Raw genomic sequence first — 21,072 nt, forward strand, 5'->3', positions numbered from 1 at the left:
TGCCCTGGCTCATGGGACTCAGTGGACTGAGCACTGGCCTAGGATTCAAAGGGTTGCTGGTTCGATTCCCAGTCAAGGCACAGGCCTGGGTTGTGTGGGCCAGGTCCCTGGTAGGGGGCATGTGAAAGGTAACCACACATTGATATTTCTCTCCCTTTCTTTCTCCCTCCTTTCCCTGCTGTCTAAAAATAAATAAATAAAATCTTTTTTAAAAAAAAGAAAAAGATAATTAGGTGAGGAATACAGTGCACTCAAGAAATAAAATGGAGTTACTATAATCAAATTGCTCAATTACTAAAATCAAGTAGGTTGAGGTAAGAGGAAACGATCCTGTTCTTGCTTTAACTAACCCAAGAACCTGAACTTTTGCATGTTCCAGTCCTCGTCAATCCCTGGATGTACATACATCAAACCTCTGGATAACCCTCTGATTACTCCCTGAAGAACTAAGGCAAGAACGTTCAGTATCCAGACCACCTGGCAGCTAATATCTAAACCACTGGTCATCTAGAGGATCCCCACCTTTGACCAATCCAGAGGCTCTATCTGGCTGTGTCCTGTAAGAGAGACAAGAGGGGCCTCAAAGACCTTAACCCCGAGAGGGCACCGGCAGGAAGAGACCAGCATCTGCTGGAACTCCTCAGGCCCTCTTTGCTCAGACCTCAGCTGGGAGCTCAGAGCGGGCTCTGGTCTGGCTCCAGCACCCTTTTCTGAGCAGCTGGAAAGTCAGTCCGGCTCTCTAGATCCCTGCTGCTGTGAAAAGTCAGGTTTGGACTGGATGATTTTAATATCAGTTTTCCCCCACCCTCCAAGCTCAAACTAACCCTCTCTGCTTTCCCCAACTCCCTAAAAGTCTCTCTTCCCTGCTTCCTTTCCCTCAGCCTGAAACATCATGCAGAAAAATCCTTAGTTTTCATATATTTCTCCCCTAGACTGTGAACTCAAGTAGGCAGCATAATATAATTTTTTATGCCTCTGTTACCCAATTCAAGGGGTTCGTGCTTGGGATGCTCTATTCTAGGAGCTGTGGTTGTCTCACGCAGTTTTACCTACTTGGGGCAAGTAAAGAAGACAGGATTCATACCCAAAGCTCTGTCTGCCAGGAAGAGGGGCTTGGCTATTTGGTCAATGACTGGTTGACTTCAGTTGGCTACACTTATTGGACTGGGTTCCTGTCAAACTCATCCTGTTTATAGCTGCTCTGCAAATTACTGTGCTGCATTTCCATATTTAGCAAGAATGGCATTTAGTAAGAATGACCCTTGTCCTATCCAACACCTCCTCCTGCTAGGCCCTGAGAACCGAGTGGTTGCATCTGACCCTCACAACAGCCTAAGGAACTGCCCGTCTTGCTGATGAGAAGAGGGGCCTCAAGGAAGAATCACGCTGTGAAGCCAGGCTCTAAGGCCAACTTCCAGGGTTCAAGCCCAGCTCCATCACTTATCCAATATTTAGTAAACCACTTACCTCTCTAAGCCTCTATTTCCTTCATTGTTAAATTGGGATCACAGCGACTTCACAAGACCGCTACGACGATTGTATGTTAACATATAATGAGCATGCATTACATGTTAGTTATTACTTTCATTCTCAGGCCAGCTCCAAACACCTAACAGAATTAGTCCCGAGCTGGGGTTCGAGTCGGATGCTCGCAGACGCCGTTTGGGCAAGACAAGCTGACCGCAACCAGAATGGAACCCACTCGCCCGCCCGCGCAGCGAGCGCGCCCCACGTGCCCCGCGTAAACAGGAGAGCGCGCAGGCGCTCCCGGAGGAGGCCCATTGGCGGGCGCCTTGGCAGCAGCGGGGGAGGGACCCAGGCCCCCTGCCCACGAGCTGCTCCGCCCCATTGGCCGGTCCGAGCAGTCCGTGCGTTCAGGCCGCCGGCTTCGCCCTCGCCATGGCTCCGTGGCTGCCCCTGCTGTCCTTGCTCGGACTGCTCCGGGGCGCTGTCTCCGCCCCGCCCCGCCGAGCTGCCGACGCTCAGGCCTGGGAGCCCGTAACCCCCGAGCTGCTGCGGCCCGCTCGCTTCGCCCTGGAGACCTACAACCGCGGCCGGGCTGCCGGAGCGCGGGCAGTGCTGGGGGCCGTCAGCGGTCGTGTCCGTCGAGTGAGGACACAGCGGGGACGTGGGCTCGGGGCCCTAATCCGAGGGATTGGAACTTTGGCCTAGACTTAGAGTGGGGGCACTGGATGGCTGGGACACCCCCGGTGATTGGGAAGGGGGAGGGGGCGCGGTGGAGCTGTGGGACCATTGAAGAAGGGCTGAGGAGGGAGTAGCTATGCCCTGCCTCACGGTCCTACCCGCCCCTCCAACCAGGCGGGCCGGGGATCGCTGTACTCCCTGAAGGCGACGCTGGAGGAGGAGCTGCCCTGCAGCGATCCCATGACGTGCCAGCTCCCTGTGTCTAAGAGAACCCTGGTGAGTGATGGGGCTTCCTAAATTCCCTACCCCCAAGCTGAGTCTGGTGGCAGCTGGGAAAATGAGTCAAGCTAAAGGGAAGGGGTCAGAGGCCACAGCTACCCGGGTCACTTCCCTGTCCGTGAGGGCCAGAGACCATGCTCTAAAAAAGGTTATCCGGGTGCTGGCAGTGCCTCTCCAAGGTGGGGTGATTGCCTTGGGGGTGATCCTCGTCCGAGGAGCCTGCAGCACCATCCAGCCAAGGGCCCCAGACTGGCTTGCTCCTGTCCTTCCAGCTCTGCACCTTTGAAGTCCTGGATGAGCTGGGAGAGCACACGCTGCTGAGGGGGGACTGTGGCCCCGCGGATGCCAAGGTTGCAGGTGCTGGGGTAGCCCAAGGATGTTGGGGTAGCCCGGCTCAGATTTCATCTAGAGTGCAGCCTTGACTTCTTTGTTCCAACCCTATCCAGATGACAGAAACGAGACTTTCAGTTCATTCTTTCCACTGCTGAACAAGGACCCCCTGCCCCAGGTGAGGTGCTCTTCACTCTGGAGAGCTGGCTGCTGCCTTATTGCCCTTCTTTTCCCATCACCCTGGCCTGGGGCTCCTGGGTCAGTCCAAGAAGGACTCCTTGTAAAGACCCCTTTGTCTTTCCAGAACTTTTCTACGGAAATGGTTTCGCTCTTCAAGCACTTTATCGCCACCTATAACCGGACATATGAGACAGAGGAGGGTAAGGGCCCAGCCTGGGCTGTAACTGTCCCAACCAGATCAGGCCTTCCCCCAGCTTGGCACCTTGGTGTTGGGAGGGGCAGGACAGAAGAGGTAGTGCACCCCTTCAAGGACCCCTCAGTCCCCAAGCTCTTGCTCAGCCTCCCAGGACTGGGCAGCCACCGTAAGGACCCAGCCCCTTCTCCCATCTGATTTTCCTGGTCAGAAGCCACGGCTCTCCGTCATTCTGGGCAGAGTGGCATGGGGCAAAGGCCAGGTTTTGTTTGTCGGAGGCCCCCCGGCACGGTGGCCTCCTCCCATGACTGCCCAGCTGGGGGTGCTCTTTGGCACCCGTTCATTCAGGTTTTTCCTTCACACCTGGGAAATCGTAAGCCCTGTTTGACCCCAAAAGTTCATCACACCTTCCTCTTGGTCTGGCCTCCTCATCCCTACCTGCTCACCTTCTTGAGTTTACCCTGCTCCCCGGGGAAACCTCTGCCCGTTAGCCCTGAGCACCCTTCCTTCTGCGATCTGCCTGGGGCCTGAGCCCCTCCTCTACTGCTCCTTGGTCCACAGAAGCCCAGCGGCGCATGTCCATCTTTATGAATAACATGGTACGAGCTCAGGAGATCCAGGCCCTGGACCGTGGCACAGCTCAGTACGGAGTCACCAAGTTCAGTGACCTCACAGGTAGGGGTGGTGGCCAGAGCTCTCATGGAGCCTGGGAGAGATGGCGCCTGTTCCCAAGGCCCTAATCAGGGCTGGCTTAGAACGCTCCCCCCACGACTTATCCTGTGCCCACAGAGGAGGAGTTCCGCACTCTCTACCTGAACCCCCTCTTGAAGGAGGGGCTTGGCCAGAAGATGCGCCCAGCCAAGCCTGTGGATGACCCCGCCCCGCCCGAGTGGGACTGGAGGAATAAGGGGGCTGTCACCAAAGTCAAGAACCAGGTTGGACCCCCTCACAAGGGAGGGTGGGATGTGGGGGTTGCCCGGGGTTGGGCACGGACCCGGTCCTGACTCTGCCTGTCTCTTACAGGGCATGTGCGGCTCCTGCTGGGCCTTCTCGGTCACAGGCAATGTGGAGGGCCAGTGGTTCCTGAGGCAGGGGGACCTGCTGTCCCTCTCTGAGCAGGGTGAGCATCCCGCTCCATCCCCCTGTCTCCAGCCCAGTCCCCCCCCCGCCCCCCCACCCTGTGGGCTCCTTGGAACCGGCCTTCTGTCTCCTAGAGCTCGTGGACTGTGACACGCTGGACAAGGCCTGCATGGGCGGCTTGCCCTCCAACGCCTATTCAGCCATAAAGACTCTGGGTATGCATTCGAGGGGGCAGTGGGGACAGTAGGAGCCACTTCTTCCTCCACAAGAAGTCTCTTTGGGAGGGGGAGAGACCCGAGCGTAGGAGCCGCATGAACTGGGCTTAGGTCTTCACGCTGGCCCTTCCGGTGGAAGCCCTTGGGCAAGTCGGCTCTTTCAGAGGCCCCGTTGCCACATCTGTGACATGAGACTCATGCCCACGTGGTAGGATTGAGTATCAAGCGAGGAAATGTGTCAACTTCCTGGCACAGGACAGGGTCTTGGTATTCTTGCTCCTTGGAGTTCTGTATTTCTAGGTGCTTTCTAAACCAGGGGGCGACACACCTCACCCTTGAGGGGAGGTGTGGACCTAAATGGGCAGGTCAGTGGAGCAGTGGGCTGCCGTGGTAGAAGGATGAGGGGGTGCGGGACAGACGTGGCTGTATGGAGAGAGGTCTGGGAGCCCGGCGGGGTCGGGCCAGACTGGGAGCCCCGCACACCTGGGCAGAGTCGGGGCTGGGTCCTGTCGGAGCGGGACAGGCAAGCCAAGGTCAAGAGTCCTAGGACAGCAGCGGCAGGTGAGGAGCGAGAAGTTAGGGGCTGAGTTCCATCTCTGCCACATTTCTCGCTGGTGACTCCCTCGAGACACAAGCCTCGTGTCATCTCTAGGATGAGCCCCTTCCTCACGGGGGGAGGCTGTGGCCTGGGGTGGATGAGGAACGTGAAGCCTCCTGGATAGGGGCTCAGCACAGCCTCTGGCTGGGAGAAGCCGAGTGCATGGTAGACAGGGTCCACCCTTTCGCTGCTCCCCCAACTGCCCCCCTGCCATTCCCCAGGAGGGCTGGAGACGGAGGATGATTACAGCTACCATGGCCACTTGCAGACCTGCAGCTTCACTGCGGAGAAGGCCAAGGTCTACATCAACGACTCAGTGGAGCTAAGCAAGGATGAGCAAAGTGAGTGAGGGCTGGGGGTGAGGACAGGTCGTGTGGGACCGGGGCCTGGGCACCCCTGACGCCGCCCCTGACGCCGCCCCTCCCCTGTCTCAGAGCTGGCGGCCTGGCTGGCCAAGAAGGGCCCCATCTCCATCGCCATCAACGCCTTCGGCATGCAGGTAAGGCCCCTGCCCCGCTGTCCCTGCCCCGTTTCTTGCTGACTCTACCCCCACCGCTCCTCGGAGTGGGCCCCTGACTGCTTGCTCTCCCTCCCCAGTTCTACCGCAGGGGCATCTCCCGCCCCCTGCGGCTCCTCTGCAGCCCCTGGTTCATTGACCACGCTGTGCTGCTCGTGGGCTACGGCAACCGTGAGTCTGGCTGACCCCCTCTGTGCCCATCCGCCCCAGGTCACAGGCAGAGGTCGAACCAGGGCATCCCAGGACCTCTAGTGGGGGGGGGGGACATCTGGGGAAAGCCCAGGAACCCAGTCCTCAACCCCGGCGCCCGCTCTGGGCCAGGTGGGATCGCCCATCCCCTCTGTGGATGGGAAAGCTGACGCGGTGGGAGGCCGAGCCGTACGGACGGCTAACCCGCTTGAGGGGTGTGGGTAGGTGCCCTTCTCAAACCCCAGTGCCCCACCAGGTGAGAAGGGTGGTAGGTGGGCCCATCCTTTCTTCTGCGCTCTTCCTAGCACCTGTCGCCCAGTAGGCCCACAGCAGATATTTGAAAGAGTGCGGAGTGCTCTCGGCCCTGACTCCCTGCACTCCCCTCTGCTCCCCAGGCTCCGATGTGCCCTTCTGGGCCATCAAGAACAGCTGGGGCACTGACTGGGGTGAGGAGGTGAGTCTTGCGGGTCGGCCCCTGCCCTCCAGCCCCCTACCCTGCACTGGTGCCCACCCAACTCCCGCCCCTCTCTCCCAGGGCTACTACTACTTGCATCGTGGGTCCAGGGCCTGTGGTGTGAACGTCATGGCCAGCTCGGCGGTGGTCGACTAAGGAGCACCAGCTCAGGACCTGGTGCTGACCGGGGCAGCCCCTCCCCCAGCCTGGCCTGCATGTCCAGGCCCCTGTCCAGGAGACACAGCTGGCTGAGGGGTGGGCGCCAGGTACCTCAGGGTGGGCAAAGGACACTGGGCTAGGGGTACAGCCCCTACCCCCCCGCTCCCACTCTGGGGTTCCCCAGCTGCACCTTTGTTGAGTTGTGGTAGCTAGGAGGGTGTTGGGGTGAAGGATGATGTTTGGGTGGTTAAAGCTGAGGCTGGAACCCTGGGGTTGGGGAAGGAACAGGTGGGAAGCAGATACTCTGGTCCTAAATCCAGCTTGCCCTCAGCAGGCTCTGGCTTCCCGCCCGGGCTTCCCCTGTGCAATGCTGTAAATTCCGGACCCCCTGGACTTGGGGACAGTGCTCCCTTTCATGTCTAGACAAACTGTTGTAAGCACCCTCGTCTAACAGCAATAAAGAGGTGTCCTCCGCTCCAGTGTGGTGTGGATGCCCGGTCCCTGAGGGCGAGTAGGGGTGGTGGGAACTTCTGAAGGTTAAGTTCAGGAAGCTGGTCCCGCCCAAGAACCTGAGGGCCCAGCGTCTGTTTCTGCAACCCAGAGGAGACGGAGGAAGACCCGCAGTGGATCTTTATTCAGAAACAGTTGGCTGGCTGTGACTGGGGGTCTGTGCTCTGAGGGATGGACGGAATCAGAGGGAGCGCCCTCTGTCTGACTTGCATGGAGAACCTCAGAGCTCGAGGTCAGAGGTCGCTCTCCCCATAGAGGGCACTGGAGAAGGCCACGTAGTCCAGGGCTCCAGCGGGAGCCCCAGAACCCTTGTAGGGCGTCATTCGGCGGATGCAGTACTCGGCCTGCTCGGCCGGGAGTTCGCGCCGCAGCTCCTCTGGGGTGATGTATTTCTGGGGGAGAGGGGGTGTTGAGGGCCCGCAGGTCCCACTCCCGGCCCCCGCCCGCCAGCCCCCGCCATGCCAGGGACTCACCTTGTCTCCCGCCAGGATTTTGAAGGAGGCCACAACTTGCTCAGCCGTGTCAGTCTCAGCGGTCTCCCGGGTCATGAAGTCAATGAAGGCCTGGAAGGTCACGACCCCGGCTGCGTTGGGGTCCACCATGGTCATGATGCGAGCAAACTCCACTTCCCCCTGCAGGGGTTAGACGCCAGGCATCACGCCCGTGGGTGCCGGAGCCTCCTGGGAACTGTCCAGCCCTAGTTTGACCACCCCAGTGGCAGGATGCTCCGTTTCTCCACAGACTGCAGCCTGTGTCCTGCCTGTGGCAACGCCCCTTGTTGCCGCTGGTCCTGCTCTTTCTTCCGGGGCCCTCTGTGGTGCCGTTTCTCTGAGTAAAAATGTTACAAGCCCGGGCTTCGGAGTCACGCAGAACTAGGTCCAAATTTCCAGCTGTGTGTCTTTGACTAAGTTAGTCTCCCTCTCTGAGCCTTCAGTAGCCTCTGTTTGAAATGGCATAATCCTGCCCAGCCCCAGTGGGTGTGGTGAGGAGATCATGGAATGTTAAGGTGGGAACACACAGGAGGACCTACGTGAGTGTCCACATGTAGGACAGGGCGCTGAGGGGACCTCTGGGACAGAGGCGGGGGGCACTCACCAGGTCGTAGCCCATGGAGATGAGGCAAGCCCGGAAGTCATCGGGCTCCATCATCCCGTTCCGCTTCTGCAGTGGGTGAGCAGGTGTCAGGTTTGGTCCTCCGACCCCACCGGCCCCCCCAAGTCTACCGCCCCGCAAGGCCGGGCCGCTGCTGACCCGGTCAAAGTGGTTGAAGGACGCCCGGAACTCGTTGAGCTGCTCCTGGCTCAGGCCCTTGGCATCTCGGGTCAGGACCTGGTTCTCTACCTCATTGATGGTGCGGGCAATGGAGGTGAGCAGCTGCTCCCAGCCCACACGGATGTGCTGGGAGAGCAGGGAGACGGGCCAGGTCAGTGGGCAGTCCGTGCCTGGCGTGAGCCCTAGCTCCGCCCCCAGTCCCCTGTGAGACACTGGGCAAGCCCCCTCCACTCCGGGCCTCCGCACCCAGGTGGAGGTTCCACAGGGCCACCTCCAGTGGCCCTTCCTGCTTTAATGTTTGATGATTTATTGTGTATCGAGTACCGATCAACCAGCCACGCCAACCTGGTCTGGCTTTAGACTGCTGTGGAACTCCAGACAGGTCAGTTCTCACGCACCGGGTTTCAGTACCTCCCAGGGGTGTATGGAGGGCCGTGGCCGAGCTGATGTGGTATGTCCAGCTGTGGCTGCCCCAGGCGCCCCCAGCCCGAGCCGCCTGCCCCCTTCTCAGCGGGTCTGGTCCCACCTCCATGCTGTAGACGGTGTGCTTGTTGTCGAACACTAGGCTCTCCTGCAGCAGCTGGTGGTCCCCCTCCAGCCGGTCGACGTTATTCTTGTAGTTGATGATGTTCTGCTCCTGCTGCCGCAGTCCAGCCATCTGCTCCTCCAGGGAGCCGGCCATCCCGGCCGCCAGGCGCCCCACCTCCTGCAGGGAGACCCAGGCGGGATGACCCAGGACTCCCAGCTCCCGGTGGCCCGGCCCTGCCCTGCCCCACCACCCAAGCCTCACCTCCATCTTCCCCTGAATCCAGGGCCCGATGGCGTTGGCCTGGGCTGCGAACTGTCGCCGGAGCCTCTCGTTCACCTGCTGCCGTGCCAGCTCCTCCTGCAGCATCTGGTCACGGCTGGGCACCAGCTTTCGGACCTGGGAGGGGCGGTGGTTACGGCAGGGGAACCCAGTCCCTCGAACAGCCCCTGCTGCTCTGAGCTAAGGTGTCAGGGCCCTGTGGGCGGGCTCTTGGGCAAATCCCTCAACAACTTCATTCATAACTAACGGGTGGTTTTGTGAAGGATCGCCCGCACGCCAGGTTCCACTGTACTTCACAGCAGGCCTGACGGGAAGATGCTGCTGTTACGGCCCCTTCACAGATGAGGCTGGCAGGCAAGGTGACTTGGCCCGTGCCACAAGGAGTCTATGACAGACCCCAGATCCTTATCGTGAGGTTTCAGGGTGGTTGGAGTGCTCGGGAGTGGACAGGAGGCAGGGAGTGGCCGCGGGCAGCACTGACCGTGTCCCACTTGGCGTTGATGTCCTGCGCGCTGAGGGTGATGTAGGGGTTGGCGGAGCTGGGCCGCAGCCCATACGTTTGGCAGATCTTCTGGATCTCACCCTGGATGCCCAGGATGGCGCCGCGCTCCCGGTCAGCCTCGGGCAGCGTTGCCTTGAACTGCTCATGTGCTGTCAGCAGACTCTGCGGGCGGCAGGCAGGCAGGATCAGCCAGCCCCCCGCCCCTCCACTTCCTGCAGCAACGAGCTCCAGGCCATCCAGCGGGTCCAGGGCAGGGCTGGCTCAGGAGTCCAGGCCTCCTGTCTGTTAGCCCAGCGTCAGGGAACTGGGGTTGCCTTCTGTCTCCGTTCCCCAAGGGCCAAAAGCAGTGGCCGGCAGGATCTCAGGCCAGTTTCCCATCATCTCACGCAGCTGCAGACCCCCAGAACGCCCGCACCCACCTGGGTCTCCTCCATCGAGTGCACCAGCCACACGTCCTGCAGGTCCTCCACGGCACCGTCCAGCCAGTTGTTGAAGGGCGCTGCCCGCCGTGCAAACTCCAGCTGCAGCTGGTCGATGGTCTCCAGGAGCTTCTCCATCCTCTGAGGGCCGCAGGGATGGCAGGCGGGTCAGCGGTCTGCCCAACAGGCCCCCTCGCCTGTCTCCAGTGGCCAGGCCCCTGCTCCCTGGCCCCGCCCTCACCTCAAGGGCATCCCGCCTCTTCTGGGTCAGGGTGCCCAGGTTGTCCCACTGGTCACAGATGGCCTGGCAGCGGCTGTTCACTGAGGAGGCCTCGTGGTAGTCCAGCTCACTGAGGGTGAGAAGAGGGGGTGACGGTGGGGCCAGGCCACAGCCCACATTCGCTCTGCACCCACACCCCTGGTGGTGGTGAAGGTGTAAGGCAGCCACGGCGGGTGAGGGTTGAGCTGGGCTTTCCTGCCTAAAGGGGGAGTTCCCGGCATGGTCCTGGGGGAATAAGGGTGCCCACTGGTCTCAGATGTAGTCACTCAAGGTCAAGCTTGCGTGGAGGGGCGTAGCCTGGAGTTTCAGGGCAGGGCTATACGGGAAGGGGTGAGTTTACTGCAGGAGGGGGCGAGGTAGTAGCAGACCAGGCCCGGGAGCTGAAGGGAGTGGGCAAGCCACGGGGGTGGGGCCAGCAACTGCCCCAGTGGGCAGGAGTGTGGGCAGCTGAGCAGGGTCCGGAGATGGGGCCGGGATACGGGAGGAGAGGCGGAGCAAGAGGTTACCAAGACTGGGTTGTCAAATGCCTTGAAAGCAATGAGGGTGAGGGCGGGGCTCAGAGCCGAGGGGCGGGGCCAGGCAGGGGGCGTTGTCCCAGGGGGAGGGCCCGGCCTCGGGCCACACCCACTTGAGCTCCTGGGCCAGCGCGGCAATGTGCTCCACGCGGTCCTGGTGTGCCGCCAAGTCGCTCTCAAAGGCCTCGTGGCGCCGCAATAACGCCCGCAACTCCTGCAGCGACGCCGACTCATAGTCACGCTGGTTCAGCATCTCCTCCTTCCCTGCTCGGACAGAGAGGGAGGGGACTCGAGTAGGGCTTGTGACCTTGGAGATCCTTCATCTGTGAAATGCACGTCACACCTGCTTAGCCCACCTACGCTAGTGGTTTGCTTTGAGGTGCTGGCCTAATAAAGTTAAATGAAACTCTTGTTCCAGGACATGGGCCATAAATGTCGTCTGTGTTCACTCACTCAGCTCCGTGCAGAGTGGCCCTTGGCACTGTGTTGGTATTATTTGATCCAGAACTACCTCCCCACGATTCTGAGCCCGAGGAGCCCCTCACGCAGCTCCCTCTGCTCACCAGGTTCCCCAGCGCCTGGCACTTGGTAGAATGAATAATGAACCTAAAAGTGCTTCGAGAATGACAATTACCATAATTATGCAAATAAAAAAAAACACATAACTGCAGTAGCAACCATTTATCGAGTGCCCCTGCATTTTGCAAAAAAGGTAACTGAGGCTTTGAGGTTCGGAGGTCTCTGGGTCACATAAGTGGCCTTATATTTAAGGGAGTCTTATTATAGCAAACCATCATTATTTATGACGGCCATAATCCATTGTCAGTGTTTGTTCACCAGTTTTAGGCAAGAGTCCTTCCCTTGCCGGACTAAAATCCCTGACAGAATACAGAATGAGTGTGTTCATACAGAGTCATACATTGGACTCATGAAGTACTGGGGCATCGATATACTTCGGGTATAATAAGTGAGTGAGGGTTGGGTCGGGGACGCTCCTTTGGACACCTGTCACATACACCAATAAAATGCTAAACGACAAACATATCAGAGCAGACCCACAGAAGGCCAGAGCCAGAAGGGGGTGAGCAAGCCAAAGGGGGGGAGTGACTTGTCGCACAGCTGAGCTAGGGCAGGCAACAGGAAACAGGTCTCCAACTTCCTGGCGGCACACCCACCCGACCTGCACGTTTTGCCAGGAGTCCCGCTCTCTACCGGTCTCCACCCCAGGACAGAACCAAGCCCAGGAGGTGCACACACCCCGTGAGGTGTGCCTACCCCGGGTCCAGGCTTCGTGCAGGGAGGCCTTCTGCTGGAACTTCTCCGCCAGGTGCTGGAGTCGCTGCAGGCGCCGGATCTCCGAGAGCAGCCAGTCCTCGTAGCCCTTCTCCACTTGCTCCAGCCCCCGCCACGCGTTGGCGATGTCCTGTAGGGGGCAGGCAGAGGTGCCCTCCGTCACCGCTCACCCGTTGTGCAGAAGGGGACACGGAGCCCGAGGTCACCCAGGGGATGCAGGCAGAGCTGGGGTCGTCACCCCACCCCTGGCCCGGCTCACCGAGACCAGCTTGCCCTCGGAGGGCATGAAGGCGGGACGGTGGCTCAGCCGCAGCTTGGTCTGCAGCGTGTTGAAATTGATCTCCAGCTGGCATTTCTCCTGCACGCGGGGCGGCTTGTGCAGGCGCCGGTAGTCCCGAAAGTCCTCCAGCTTGCGCTGCATGGCGCTCATGCTGTGCTCGCTCGCACGGTTCTCCAGCCAAGGGACAGTGCGGCGGATCCATTCCAGCAGCTGCCGGGTGCCAGGCCGGGGCAGAGCAGAGAGCTCTAAAGGTGCTCACTTCACCCACTCCCCTACCCCAACCCCCAGGCTATGGCCAAAAGGCCCAGACTCCAGCAGAGCGGGGGTTCTGAAGGGCAGAATGGGGGAGTCCCCACTAGTCAGGGAAGGAGTAGGATGGTTCATTTCTGAGTGCATGGACCGGCAGAGGTTGGCACAGAGCAAAGGCCATGAGACAGAGTAAATATGAGTGAACGGATAAATGAATGAGGAAATGAATGAAAGATGGGTGAATCACCAGGAGCTTGGACAGGCACAGAGGGGCAGAAGACGGGTGAAGGTGCCGTGAGGAGGCTGGGGGAGGCCAAGGCTGCTCTGAGGAGAGGGAGACTCTGCTGGCACAGACCCGGGCTGGCCAGGCTGGGAGAGCGCAGGCGGGGGAGTGGAGGCCCTCTCGGGCTCACCTCACTGGCCAGCTTCTCATACTCCTCCATCAGCTTCTCATTCTCCTGGTTCACGGCCAGCACCTTGCAGATCCTGTTGGCGGCGGTCTCTGCCTGTTGGGGGTGGGGGGCAGAGTGGCTGCCGTAGAACAAGCTGCCACAGACACCCCTGCCGACCCAGCCTCCCTCTGTAAAGCTGATGAACCCTGCACCCTAGACCCCAGCGAACAGGAAACAGGATGAGGGGAGCACATCCTTCAGGGTGGGAAGGGTGCTCGCAGGCCCGAAGCTTCTGCTCCTGAGCTCCCCAAGACCCACGTGTGCACTGGAACGGCGGCGTGACCACCCACAGGCCTGGCACCTCCGCATGTCAGGGTGCTTCCAAGGCTGGGCCCCGGGCCCACACCCCTCACCTGCTCGGCGCCAGCGAAGGCATGGTAGAAGCAGGACACGTAGGTCATGATGGCCTTCTCGTCGGGCTTTGGGGTGTTCACGATGTCTGGGGGAGGGCCGGGAGGTGTTTACTGGCCAAAGCCAGGGGTGGGGAAATGGGCTCATGGCCCCACCCAGGTAGAGACCTCTCTTGGAATGGGAGGGGCCAACAATATCCGGTCACGACCGCCAACTACCAGCTACCCCCCAACCCATCTTCCCCCTCCCTGAAACCCTCTCCCATCACCCCAGGGCCCAGCAGCAGCCTCCCCCTCGGCAGAGTGAGGAAACCGTGAGGGAGCAGGTGGGTGCGCGGACACTGCGGCCCTCACGAGGCACCAGTCCATGCTGCCTGGTGTCTCTAACCATCCCTCGACCCCTTCTGTCTGTCTGTCTGTCCGTCTTTCCCCTACGTTCTCATCCATCAGTGCCCACGCGTCCAGGGTAGCAGGCATGCACGTGCTCAGAGTGTTTGCCTAGAGTCTGGCTCGGGCACAGGGACCAGCGGCAGGGCCTCCCCGGAGCAGCTCCCAGTCCTGATGGACTGACACGCTCCCAAGCGACCCGGGTAACTGGGACACGAGGCAGAGGGTGGAGCAGGTACATAGCGGGAGTGGCAGGGGAGGCTGGTCCCGCCGGACAGACAGCGGCACAGAGACGGGCTAGGGGGCTCCGGGAGCAGGCAGCCAGTGGCCCAAAGGGCTCTGACCAGGGGCCAGGGGAAGGGCAGGGCCTTCTCGGAGGAGAGAACAGCAGGGGCAAAGGTGTGGTGGTCAGACCGTGAGACGGTCGAGTCCTCCCCCCCGGGGCTAGGCCTCCTCTCACCTTCCGCATCCAACATCTTAGGGATGTCCAGGTATTTCTCCGCCACCTCGAAGGCGGTGTTCAGGTTGCCGATGGGGTCGTCCTAGGTGGGCACGAGCGGGCAGAGGTGAAAGGTCGGCTGAGGGCAGAGGTTTGGGGGCGTGGGGCTGGGGTGTCAGAGGCCCACCTTGCGCAGCTTGGCGTAGTCGATGAGGTCGGGGCGGTGTCGGTGGATGAGAGCACAGAGCGCCAGGCCGTCCTTCCAGCTGGACAGAAAGAAGGGGCGGGTCAGGCCCAGGTTCAAGCGCAGGCCCTGCCCTAGGCTCGCCCCAGAGGCACCCCATCAGGGTGGCCTCATCTGTAAAATGGAGTCAAGTCCAAATTCCTCAGCTTGGCACTTGAGGCCCTTTATTACAGACTCGCACTATCCCCTCCAAGTTCATCAGGACTCCTTCATATGTGCCAGACCTGGGCTCCACTGATTTCTAGGTGTTTTTGGCCTCCAGGTCTTTGCGCCTGCGTTCCCTCTGGCTGGAAATGCCCCCTCCCCGCCCTGGGGATGGCGCCAACGCCCACTCCTCCAGGAAGTCCCCCTCACCCTCCTGGAGCCAATTCTGCCTTGACCGAGTCCTCCTATATTCAGACACTGTTCCAGGAACTTGGCTGTGACCTTTCCTCCCCTGTGGCTTGTGCCAGGGGCCAGCTCGGTGCCCCAGGGCCTGGCAGAGGCCCAGGCGCTCATGCTGACTGGCTGGCTGACACACCTGGTGTGGAAGTTTTGCACGTTGACGTTGCGGTACGGCGCCGTCTTCCGCTGGCACCACAGGAGCAGGCCTTCCTTGGCCGAGGTTTCTGAGTGAGGACGGGGGCGTGTTGGCCGGGGCCGGGGCCGGGGCCGGGCCGGTCCTCTCGCCTTCCTGGCTTCCCCCCATCCCCTGCTCACCCTCCACAGAGATGTCCTGAATGGCGAAGCGCAGGATGATGGTCCAGATCATGCCCAGGGTCATCTTCAGGTTCCCATCCACGATCTCTACAGGGCGGGGGCGGGAAAGATCCCACCTGGCATTTAAGGCCTGAGCCACCAGCCCCAGCTGCCTCCGCCCGCTCTGCCCTCAGGCCCTGGTGCCTCATCGCAGGGCTGGCACGTAGTAGGTACTCAGCTGTTCTATTTAAAAGGGATTTTTAAAATATTTTATTGATTTCTTTTTAGAGAGAGGGGAAGGGGCGGAGAAACAGAGGGAGAGAAGCATCAATGAGAGAGAGAAACATTAATCGGTCGCCTCTTGTACGTGCCGCAACCAGGGACGGAACTCGCAACGCAGGCATGTGTCCTAGCCGGGAATCGAACTGTCAGCCTTTCACTTTGCAGGATGATGCCTAACTAACTGAGCCACACCGCTCAGCGCTACGTACAAGTGATTCTGACACTGGCTAGGTGCTAGATCCTGTGCTGGCATTTTAGTTACATTTGTTCCTTACAGGCCCTCTCGTGAGGCACGGATGGTTACCCCCACTGTTGAGGTAGGAAACTGAAGCTCATGGAGGTACTGCTTGATGTCAGGAACACCGGCCAACCCCGGCCTAGGCCCCCTGCTGCCACCCACTCACCTTCAGCCCCGATGGACACCAGCTTAACCCCCTTGCTGGCAATGAAGTCCAGAGCCTTGTTGACATTGGCGATTTTGTGGAAGCGCATCTTGCCTTTGTCTGGCCTGGGCAGCCTCTCTCCTGGGTATGAAAGGAGAGGTTAAGGGTCGAAAGTCACGAGAGGAAGATGGAGACACTGTCCTCAGACTTCCCCCTCCACCAGGAAGTCCCCGCCCAGCCTCTGCTGCCGCATCCCCCCAACTCTCTGGATTCCCCTAGGTCCTGGGGTCCCTGTACACAGGTTTGCACCCCTCACCTGAAATGACCTCCAGGAGCAACATGAGCTTGAGGCCATTGCGGAAATCCTCCTCGATGTTCTCGATCTGGGTGCCGGCCTTGCGCAGGTGTGAGTTGCACCAGGCAGTGAAGGTCTGGGGGCAGAGAACGGCGCTCAGACCCTACAGCTGAGGACAGCGCTCAGGCCCTCGGTCAGGGTAGGTCCCTGAGCCCCAGGCCCTGGGTTCAAGTCCGGGCTCAGCCACTGACTTGCTGTGTGTCTGGGCCAGCCGCTTGCCCTCTCTGAGCTTCAGTTCTCTGACAAGAGGAGAAAATGGGGTCCAGGGCTCATGCAGGTCTGGGTTTGGACTTTGGGGTACCTCGCCAGCAGCTCTCCAGCTGTGACCAGTCTCACGTACTGGAGGGGGGTTTAGAAAATCATCAAGCAGACACTCCAAAGCAGACACTCCAAGCAGACACTGTGGGGCCCTCTGAGGTGTAAGGGCCAATGCGGGGTGATACCGCCTGTCTGAAATCTGAAAAGTTCTGGGTCGAAGCATATCTGGCTCTGTGGGTTTTGCCCGCGGGACTGCGCCCTGTGTACTTTCACATCAGCCCCACCGACCTCTCAGGGCTGCCGTGAGCTGGCCTCCAGGTAGACTATGAGTATGCAAGAGCTTTGCAGGCCATGGACCACCAGCAGGCCACTGACGCCCAGCCTGACCGCGTGTCTGGAGGTGACTGCCCTCCCCTGCTCCCCAGAGTTAGCCTCAGCCTCAGTCTCCATCTGGGACGTGAGGCCGGAGCCTGGCTGTGTGTCTACCAGGGGTGGGGTGACCTGGAGCTTCACCCACAAATTTCCACTAAACTACCAAGCCTTCAGGCCCTGGGTTCTCCTGGGTCCATCAGCTAGAGGGTCCTCAGTCAAATCCAGTTTGGGGCTCCAGTCCCAGCTGAGCTACTTCTCCCTGTGACCTGGGGTCAGCTCTTTGCCGTCCCTTAGGCTCAGTCTTCCCGTTTGCCCAACTAGGGGTCCGGCGCCACGATGTCGCAGGTCCCTCTCCCCCAGCCTGGCGGGATTCTAGAATTCAGAGCATCCCCCCTACAACAAAACAGATCCTCCTGAAAGGTGGCCCTAGAAGTCACTTGGAATGTTCTCCCTCAGCCAACTTCCCTGCCCAGACCAGCTTTTCAGGGGCCCTAGAAGCTGGATGTGGAAGACGATGCTTTAGGTTCTCGAGGGGCTGTCACTGCTAAGGGAAACGGTGGGTTTCCTGGCACCGGAGGTGTGTGAGTGAGTGCTCAGCACTACCTGACGGGCCCCAAGCACAGGGAGGGCGCTGATTCCCGGTAGTTCCCTCCAGTCCCAGAGTCGGGGATGCCCTGGGGTCCCGGACGGGGCTGGGGAAAGGCAGGTCTGGGTGGTGCTTCCATGGCAAAGGAAGGGATATTTTTTAATCCTTGGCCAGTGACATTTTTTTTCATTGCTTTTAGAAAGAGAGAAATAGGGGAGGGGGGAGAGACAGAGAGAGAGAGAGAAGTGGGAGAGACAACATTGACTGGTTGCCTCCTATACACGCCCCAACCAGGGATCAACCCTGAAACCTAGGCATGTTCCCTGACCTGGGACCTTTCAGTTTATGGGAAGATGCTCCAACCAACTGGGCCACATTGGCCAGGGCCAGGGCTGAAGGGCATTTTTTTTTCCATTTGATAAACACGGTTCTTTTTTTTTATTTTTTTAAAGATTTTATTTATTTATTTTTAGAGAGGGAAGGGAGGGAGAAAGAGAGAGAGAGAGAGAAACATCAATGTGCAGTTGCTGGGGGCCATGGCCTGCAACCCGGGGCATGTGCCTTGATGGGGAACCGAACCTGTGATGCTTTGGTTCACAGCCCGTGCTCAATCCACTGAGCTACGCCAGCCAGGGAAACACGCACAGTTCTTAATGAGATGTGGTCCCTTGCACTGAAGGGACTGACAGGCCATCAAAGAGTCGTGTTGGTCTGAAAAGAGCTGGGAGGGAGTGATGTCAGGGATTCTGGGGGAGGAGTTCTGCCAATGGGGGGATGCAGGGAGGCTAATGTTTGCTCAGAGCTGGGAGGGGAGAGCCTGAGTTTTTCAGGCAGGGAAGGGCAGGCAAGGGCACTCCAGGCAGGGGCAGCCACGTGGGCGAGTGCTTGGCAGTGAGAAACAGCCGAAACAGCCGCTAGGTGTGCGGAGCTGCAGCTCTCCGGCACTGCTGGAATGGAGCTGGGGGTGCTGGGGTACAAGTGGTTAGAGGCAGGCCGGAGGGGCAGTGGGAGCCAGGTCATGCACGATCTTGGGTGCTAAGCCAGGGAGTTTGAACTTGATCCTGAGAGCAACAGGGAGTCAGGGAAGCTTCCAGGCAGAGGAGGGAGGCAGGGAGACCTGTTTTAAACAAACAGCCCATTCTGGTTGCAGAGTAGAGACAAAAGCCTTGGCAAAGCAGAGGGGAGAAGCGAGGAGGGGGCGGCCAGCACCAGGGTGAGACAGACTCAGTGAGGGGAATGGGCTGGGATGAGGTGGATGCCATAGACATATCTGTTCTCGCCGGCATATTAGCTTCCTGAGCGTGTCCCCTGTTAATTCCTGGCACCTGAAACAGAGCCTGGCACATAGTAGGACCTCATTAAGAAATACTGAGTGAATATTTTTGAATGCAGTTGAATCATGTGGGAAGAAGTGTTCCAAGATGCAGAGGGGTAGCAGGGAGGGGGCAGGACGGAAGCCGAGCACAGAGACTTCGCTGCATTGTAATAAACAATGTTGGATGCGAAAGGACGGACTGGAATGTCCAGCGTGCGGGAGATGCTGATTCATTTACAGAACATCTACGCTCCTCAGCCATTGAATGAATCGATGAGGTGGGTGGCTGTACGTTGGGCTGAAAGGGTATTTCTGATATTCTGTTAAGGGACCAAGGCAGTCACAGACAGGCACGTGTCGTAAGAGGGGCACGTGAACCTGGATCCGGGAGAGGCCTGGGCGGGTGGGGGTGAGGACAACAGTTGCAAAGCAGATGGCAGCTGGAGTCAGGGGCAGGGATGACATCACCGGGAGACTGCTAGACCAGAGGACCACAGCCCTGCTTGGAGACAGGTGCAAGATGGGCCTAGGGGAGGCCTGTCACCTGGGGTACCCCAGCCGAGTCAGCTGAGCCTCCTGGGCCCTGGGGTCATCTCCTGTCACCTAACCCAGCAGAAGTGCTCTGATTCTAAACCCTGGGATTCTCAGACCCTGCAAATCCCACTGGACGCCCCTATCCCCTGCCCAATCCTGGAGTCATACACTGTCGGCAAATGCTGAGCAGGGTCCAGTGCCCTCACGGTGTCCTCCCTACTCCCGGCCTGCCGCTCCCCAGAGTCTCCTCACTCCAGCCAGGATCACTTCTCTTTTGGGAACCCAGGTGTCCTGCCCCCTCCACTTGGGAAAGTCTGGGAGTGAAAATAGCTCAGCAAGAGGGGGCCTGCGTACCCTACAAGGCTGGGCCCGGGCAGCAGCTGCCCATGTGCCCCTCTCTAGCTCCCCCAAGCCGCTGCCTCAGCAAAAAGTGTCCATCTGGCCCGAGAGTCAGGTTACTATGTAAGGGGACACAGGGCTCCCTCCTCTCCAACCCTGTGGCCTTTTCAGCAGACTCAGAGTCGCTGGGCCGCGGAGGGGGTATCTTGGGAAAGAGTAGGGATGGGGCAAGCAAGGGGCAAAAACCCTCAGGTTGGGGGGATCCTGTTTTCCGACAGTATATGATTTGGGTACTATTTCTGCCGTTTCTCAGCTTCAGTTCCTCATCTGACAATTGGGATAGAGTGACTGTGGATGCCATGCTGGGAAGAATACAGACGAGAGGGTGGAAGGGGTTTGGGATGGGTGTCCCCTCCCCAACATTCCCAAGTCTCTGCTAGTTGTCTGGCTGCAGGTCCTCAGGGTGGGGCCTGGGAATACTTAACTAGAGAGGTGAAGGTGGGGTGTGGCAAGAAATAATTTATTCTTCCGGAAGGCCCCAAGCTTGGAATTCCTGGGCTAAGCTCAACCTGTTTTCACCAGGGGAAGTGGACCCAAGGGAGTGAGTCCTGGGGGGCAACCCAGAAACTGTCCTTGTCATCCTAAACCCCTCATGAGGGCTCCCAGTCCTCTCCTCTGGCCCTGGGGGGCCGCAGAGGACTGACGGGCAGAGCCTGGGCTAAGGAGTGGCACTGTGCAGGCTCTGCCCCTGTCTTGCTGAGATGACAACCACGAACCGATCGGCTTCTCGGGCCTCAGTTTTGCCATCAAGAAATGGGCTAGTACTCACTTTCCTCTGCTGCTTCTCCCAGGCCGGGTCCAGCAGCAGGTCGCGGTCCCAGTCCTCCTCCTGTTCCATGTACTCGCCGCTGCCGCCCGCGAAAGGCCCCTCCCCGGCCCCCAGGCCCTCGGGCTTCATAACCATCATCATCTCGCTGGCGTTCCTGGCTTCGCTCTGCTCGGCGCTCTCCAGGACACAGGGGCCGCGTTAAGTAGCGCCGGGCCCAGCCCCGGATCGGATTCGCGCTAAATATGGGGGAGGTGGGAGGGGCATGATGGGGGCCAGGGCGCTCGGGTCGGCACCCGGCAGAGGTGGTCCTGGGGCCAGGGGACTGCAGGATCTGGGGGCGCTGGCGTGGATCCCCTGATGGAGATCCGGGGTTCGCGTGGGCGCTGTGTGACCTTGGGAAAGCCACAGGCCCTCTCTGAGTCTGTTTCCTCATGTGTACAACAATGGAGACGTCGGTAATAGTGGCTGCAGACTGCTCTAAGAGCTGCCCTTTGGGCCCCCTTCTGACCTTCTTCCTGCGCAGCTCTGGTGGGAAACAGGGAGCCCTATCCCCATTTCACAGTCAGGAACACCAAGGCGCAGAGATGTTTTTAATATTTTCGGGGGTGATAAAGGGAGACACTCGAGCAGGGGGAGGCACTCCAGGCCAGCTGGATAGGCCGATGGAAGGCTATTAATATCGGGGCGGCTGGGGGCGAGAGAGAATGTGCTGAGCCGGAAAACCCCGACGCCACCAAGGGTGCAACTCAATCCTGTGGGCACACGGGAGAGCCAGACCTGCCCGCTGGGCTTCTGAGGGAGG

The 21,072-nt window shown here is 59.6% G+C and overlaps 2 protein-coding genes across 3 annotated transcripts; one reads left to right on the forward strand and one right to left on the reverse strand.

The window, feature by feature from the left end:
* Positions 1–1,824: 1,824 nt before the first annotated feature.
* On the forward strand, positions 1,825–6,818 carry CTSF (cathepsin F). The gene is made up of 14 exons (XM_045855189.1): positions 1,825–2,109; positions 2,320–2,421; positions 2,697–2,781; positions 2,871–2,932; positions 3,059–3,134; positions 3,689–3,802; positions 3,917–4,062; positions 4,151–4,247; positions 4,342–4,422; positions 5,242–5,361; positions 5,455–5,519; positions 5,618–5,708; positions 6,122–6,180; positions 6,262–6,818. Exons 1-14 carry the CDS (start codon positions 1,900–1,902, stop codon positions 6,334–6,336), a joined length of 1,383 nt encoding a protein of 460 aa, XP_045711145.1. The 5' UTR covers positions 1,825–1,899; the 3' UTR covers positions 6,337–6,818.
* Positions 6,819–6,944: 126 nt separating this feature from the next.
* Positions 6,945–20,457, reverse strand: ACTN3 (actinin alpha 3). Of its 2 annotated transcripts, XM_045855188.1 has the most exons (21): positions 20,271–20,457; positions 15,999–16,113; positions 15,704–15,823; positions 15,039–15,125; positions 14,860–14,947; positions 14,283–14,361; positions 14,117–14,198; positions 13,273–13,358; positions 12,881–12,973; positions 12,198–12,428; positions 11,921–12,068; positions 10,759–10,909; positions 10,092–10,200; positions 9,851–9,991; positions 9,411–9,593; positions 8,912–9,046; positions 8,648–8,827; positions 8,101–8,247; positions 7,945–8,010; positions 7,323–7,481; positions 6,945–7,241 (listed from the first exon to the last, which is right to left on the reverse strand). In XM_045855188.1, the coding sequence occupies exons 1-21, from the start codon at positions 20,409–20,411 to the stop codon at positions 7,083–7,085; spliced, it is 2,700 nt and encodes an 899-aa protein (XP_045711144.1). In that variant the 5' UTR covers positions 20,412–20,457; the 3' UTR covers positions 6,945–7,082. The 2 variants fall into 2 exon arrangements, with proteins under 2 accessions (XP_045711144.1, XP_045711143.1); XM_045855187.1 differs by having other exon boundaries at positions 7,945–8,247.
* Positions 20,458–21,072: the final 615 nt, after the last annotated feature.

Source organism: Phyllostomus hastatus, unplaced genomic scaffold, assembly GCF_019186645.2.
Source record: "Phyllostomus hastatus isolate PE091 unplaced genomic scaffold, TTU_PhHast_1.1 phas_scaffold_11, whole genome shotgun sequence".
NCBI lineage: Eukaryota > Metazoa > Chordata > Mammalia > Chiroptera > Phyllostomidae > Phyllostomus > Phyllostomus hastatus.

What these genes read in the sequence shown, in the direction of transcription:
- CTSF (XM_045855189.1), top strand. Translation starts at nt 1,900, where the DNA reads ATGGCTCCGTGGCTGCCCCTGCTGTCCTTGCTCGGACTGCTCCGGGGC. An exon ending in TCAGCGGTCGTGTCCGTCGA is followed by an intron (nt 2,110 to 2,319) that starts GTGAGGACACAG and finishes CCCTCCAACCAG; the next exon opens with GCGGGCCGGGGATCGCTGTA. An exon ending in GCTCGTGGGCTACGGCAACC is followed by an intron (nt 5,709 to 6,121) that starts GTGAGTCTGGCT and finishes TCTGCTCCCCAG; the next exon opens with GCTCCGATGTGCCCTTCTGG.
- ACTN3 (XM_045855187.1), bottom strand. Translation starts at nt 20,411, where the DNA reads ATGATGATGGTTATGAAGCCCGAGGGCCTGGGGGCCGGGGAGGGGCCT. An exon ending in GCACGAAGCCTGGACCCGGG is followed by an intron (nt 10,910 to 11,920) that starts GTAGGCACACCT and finishes CTGTCCGAGCAG; the next exon opens with GGAAGGAGGAGATGCTGAAC. An exon ending in AAATCCTGGCGGGAGACAAG is followed by an intron (nt 7,242 to 7,322) that starts GTGAGTCCCTGG and finishes CCTCTCCCCCAG; the next exon opens with AAATACATCACCCCAGAGGA.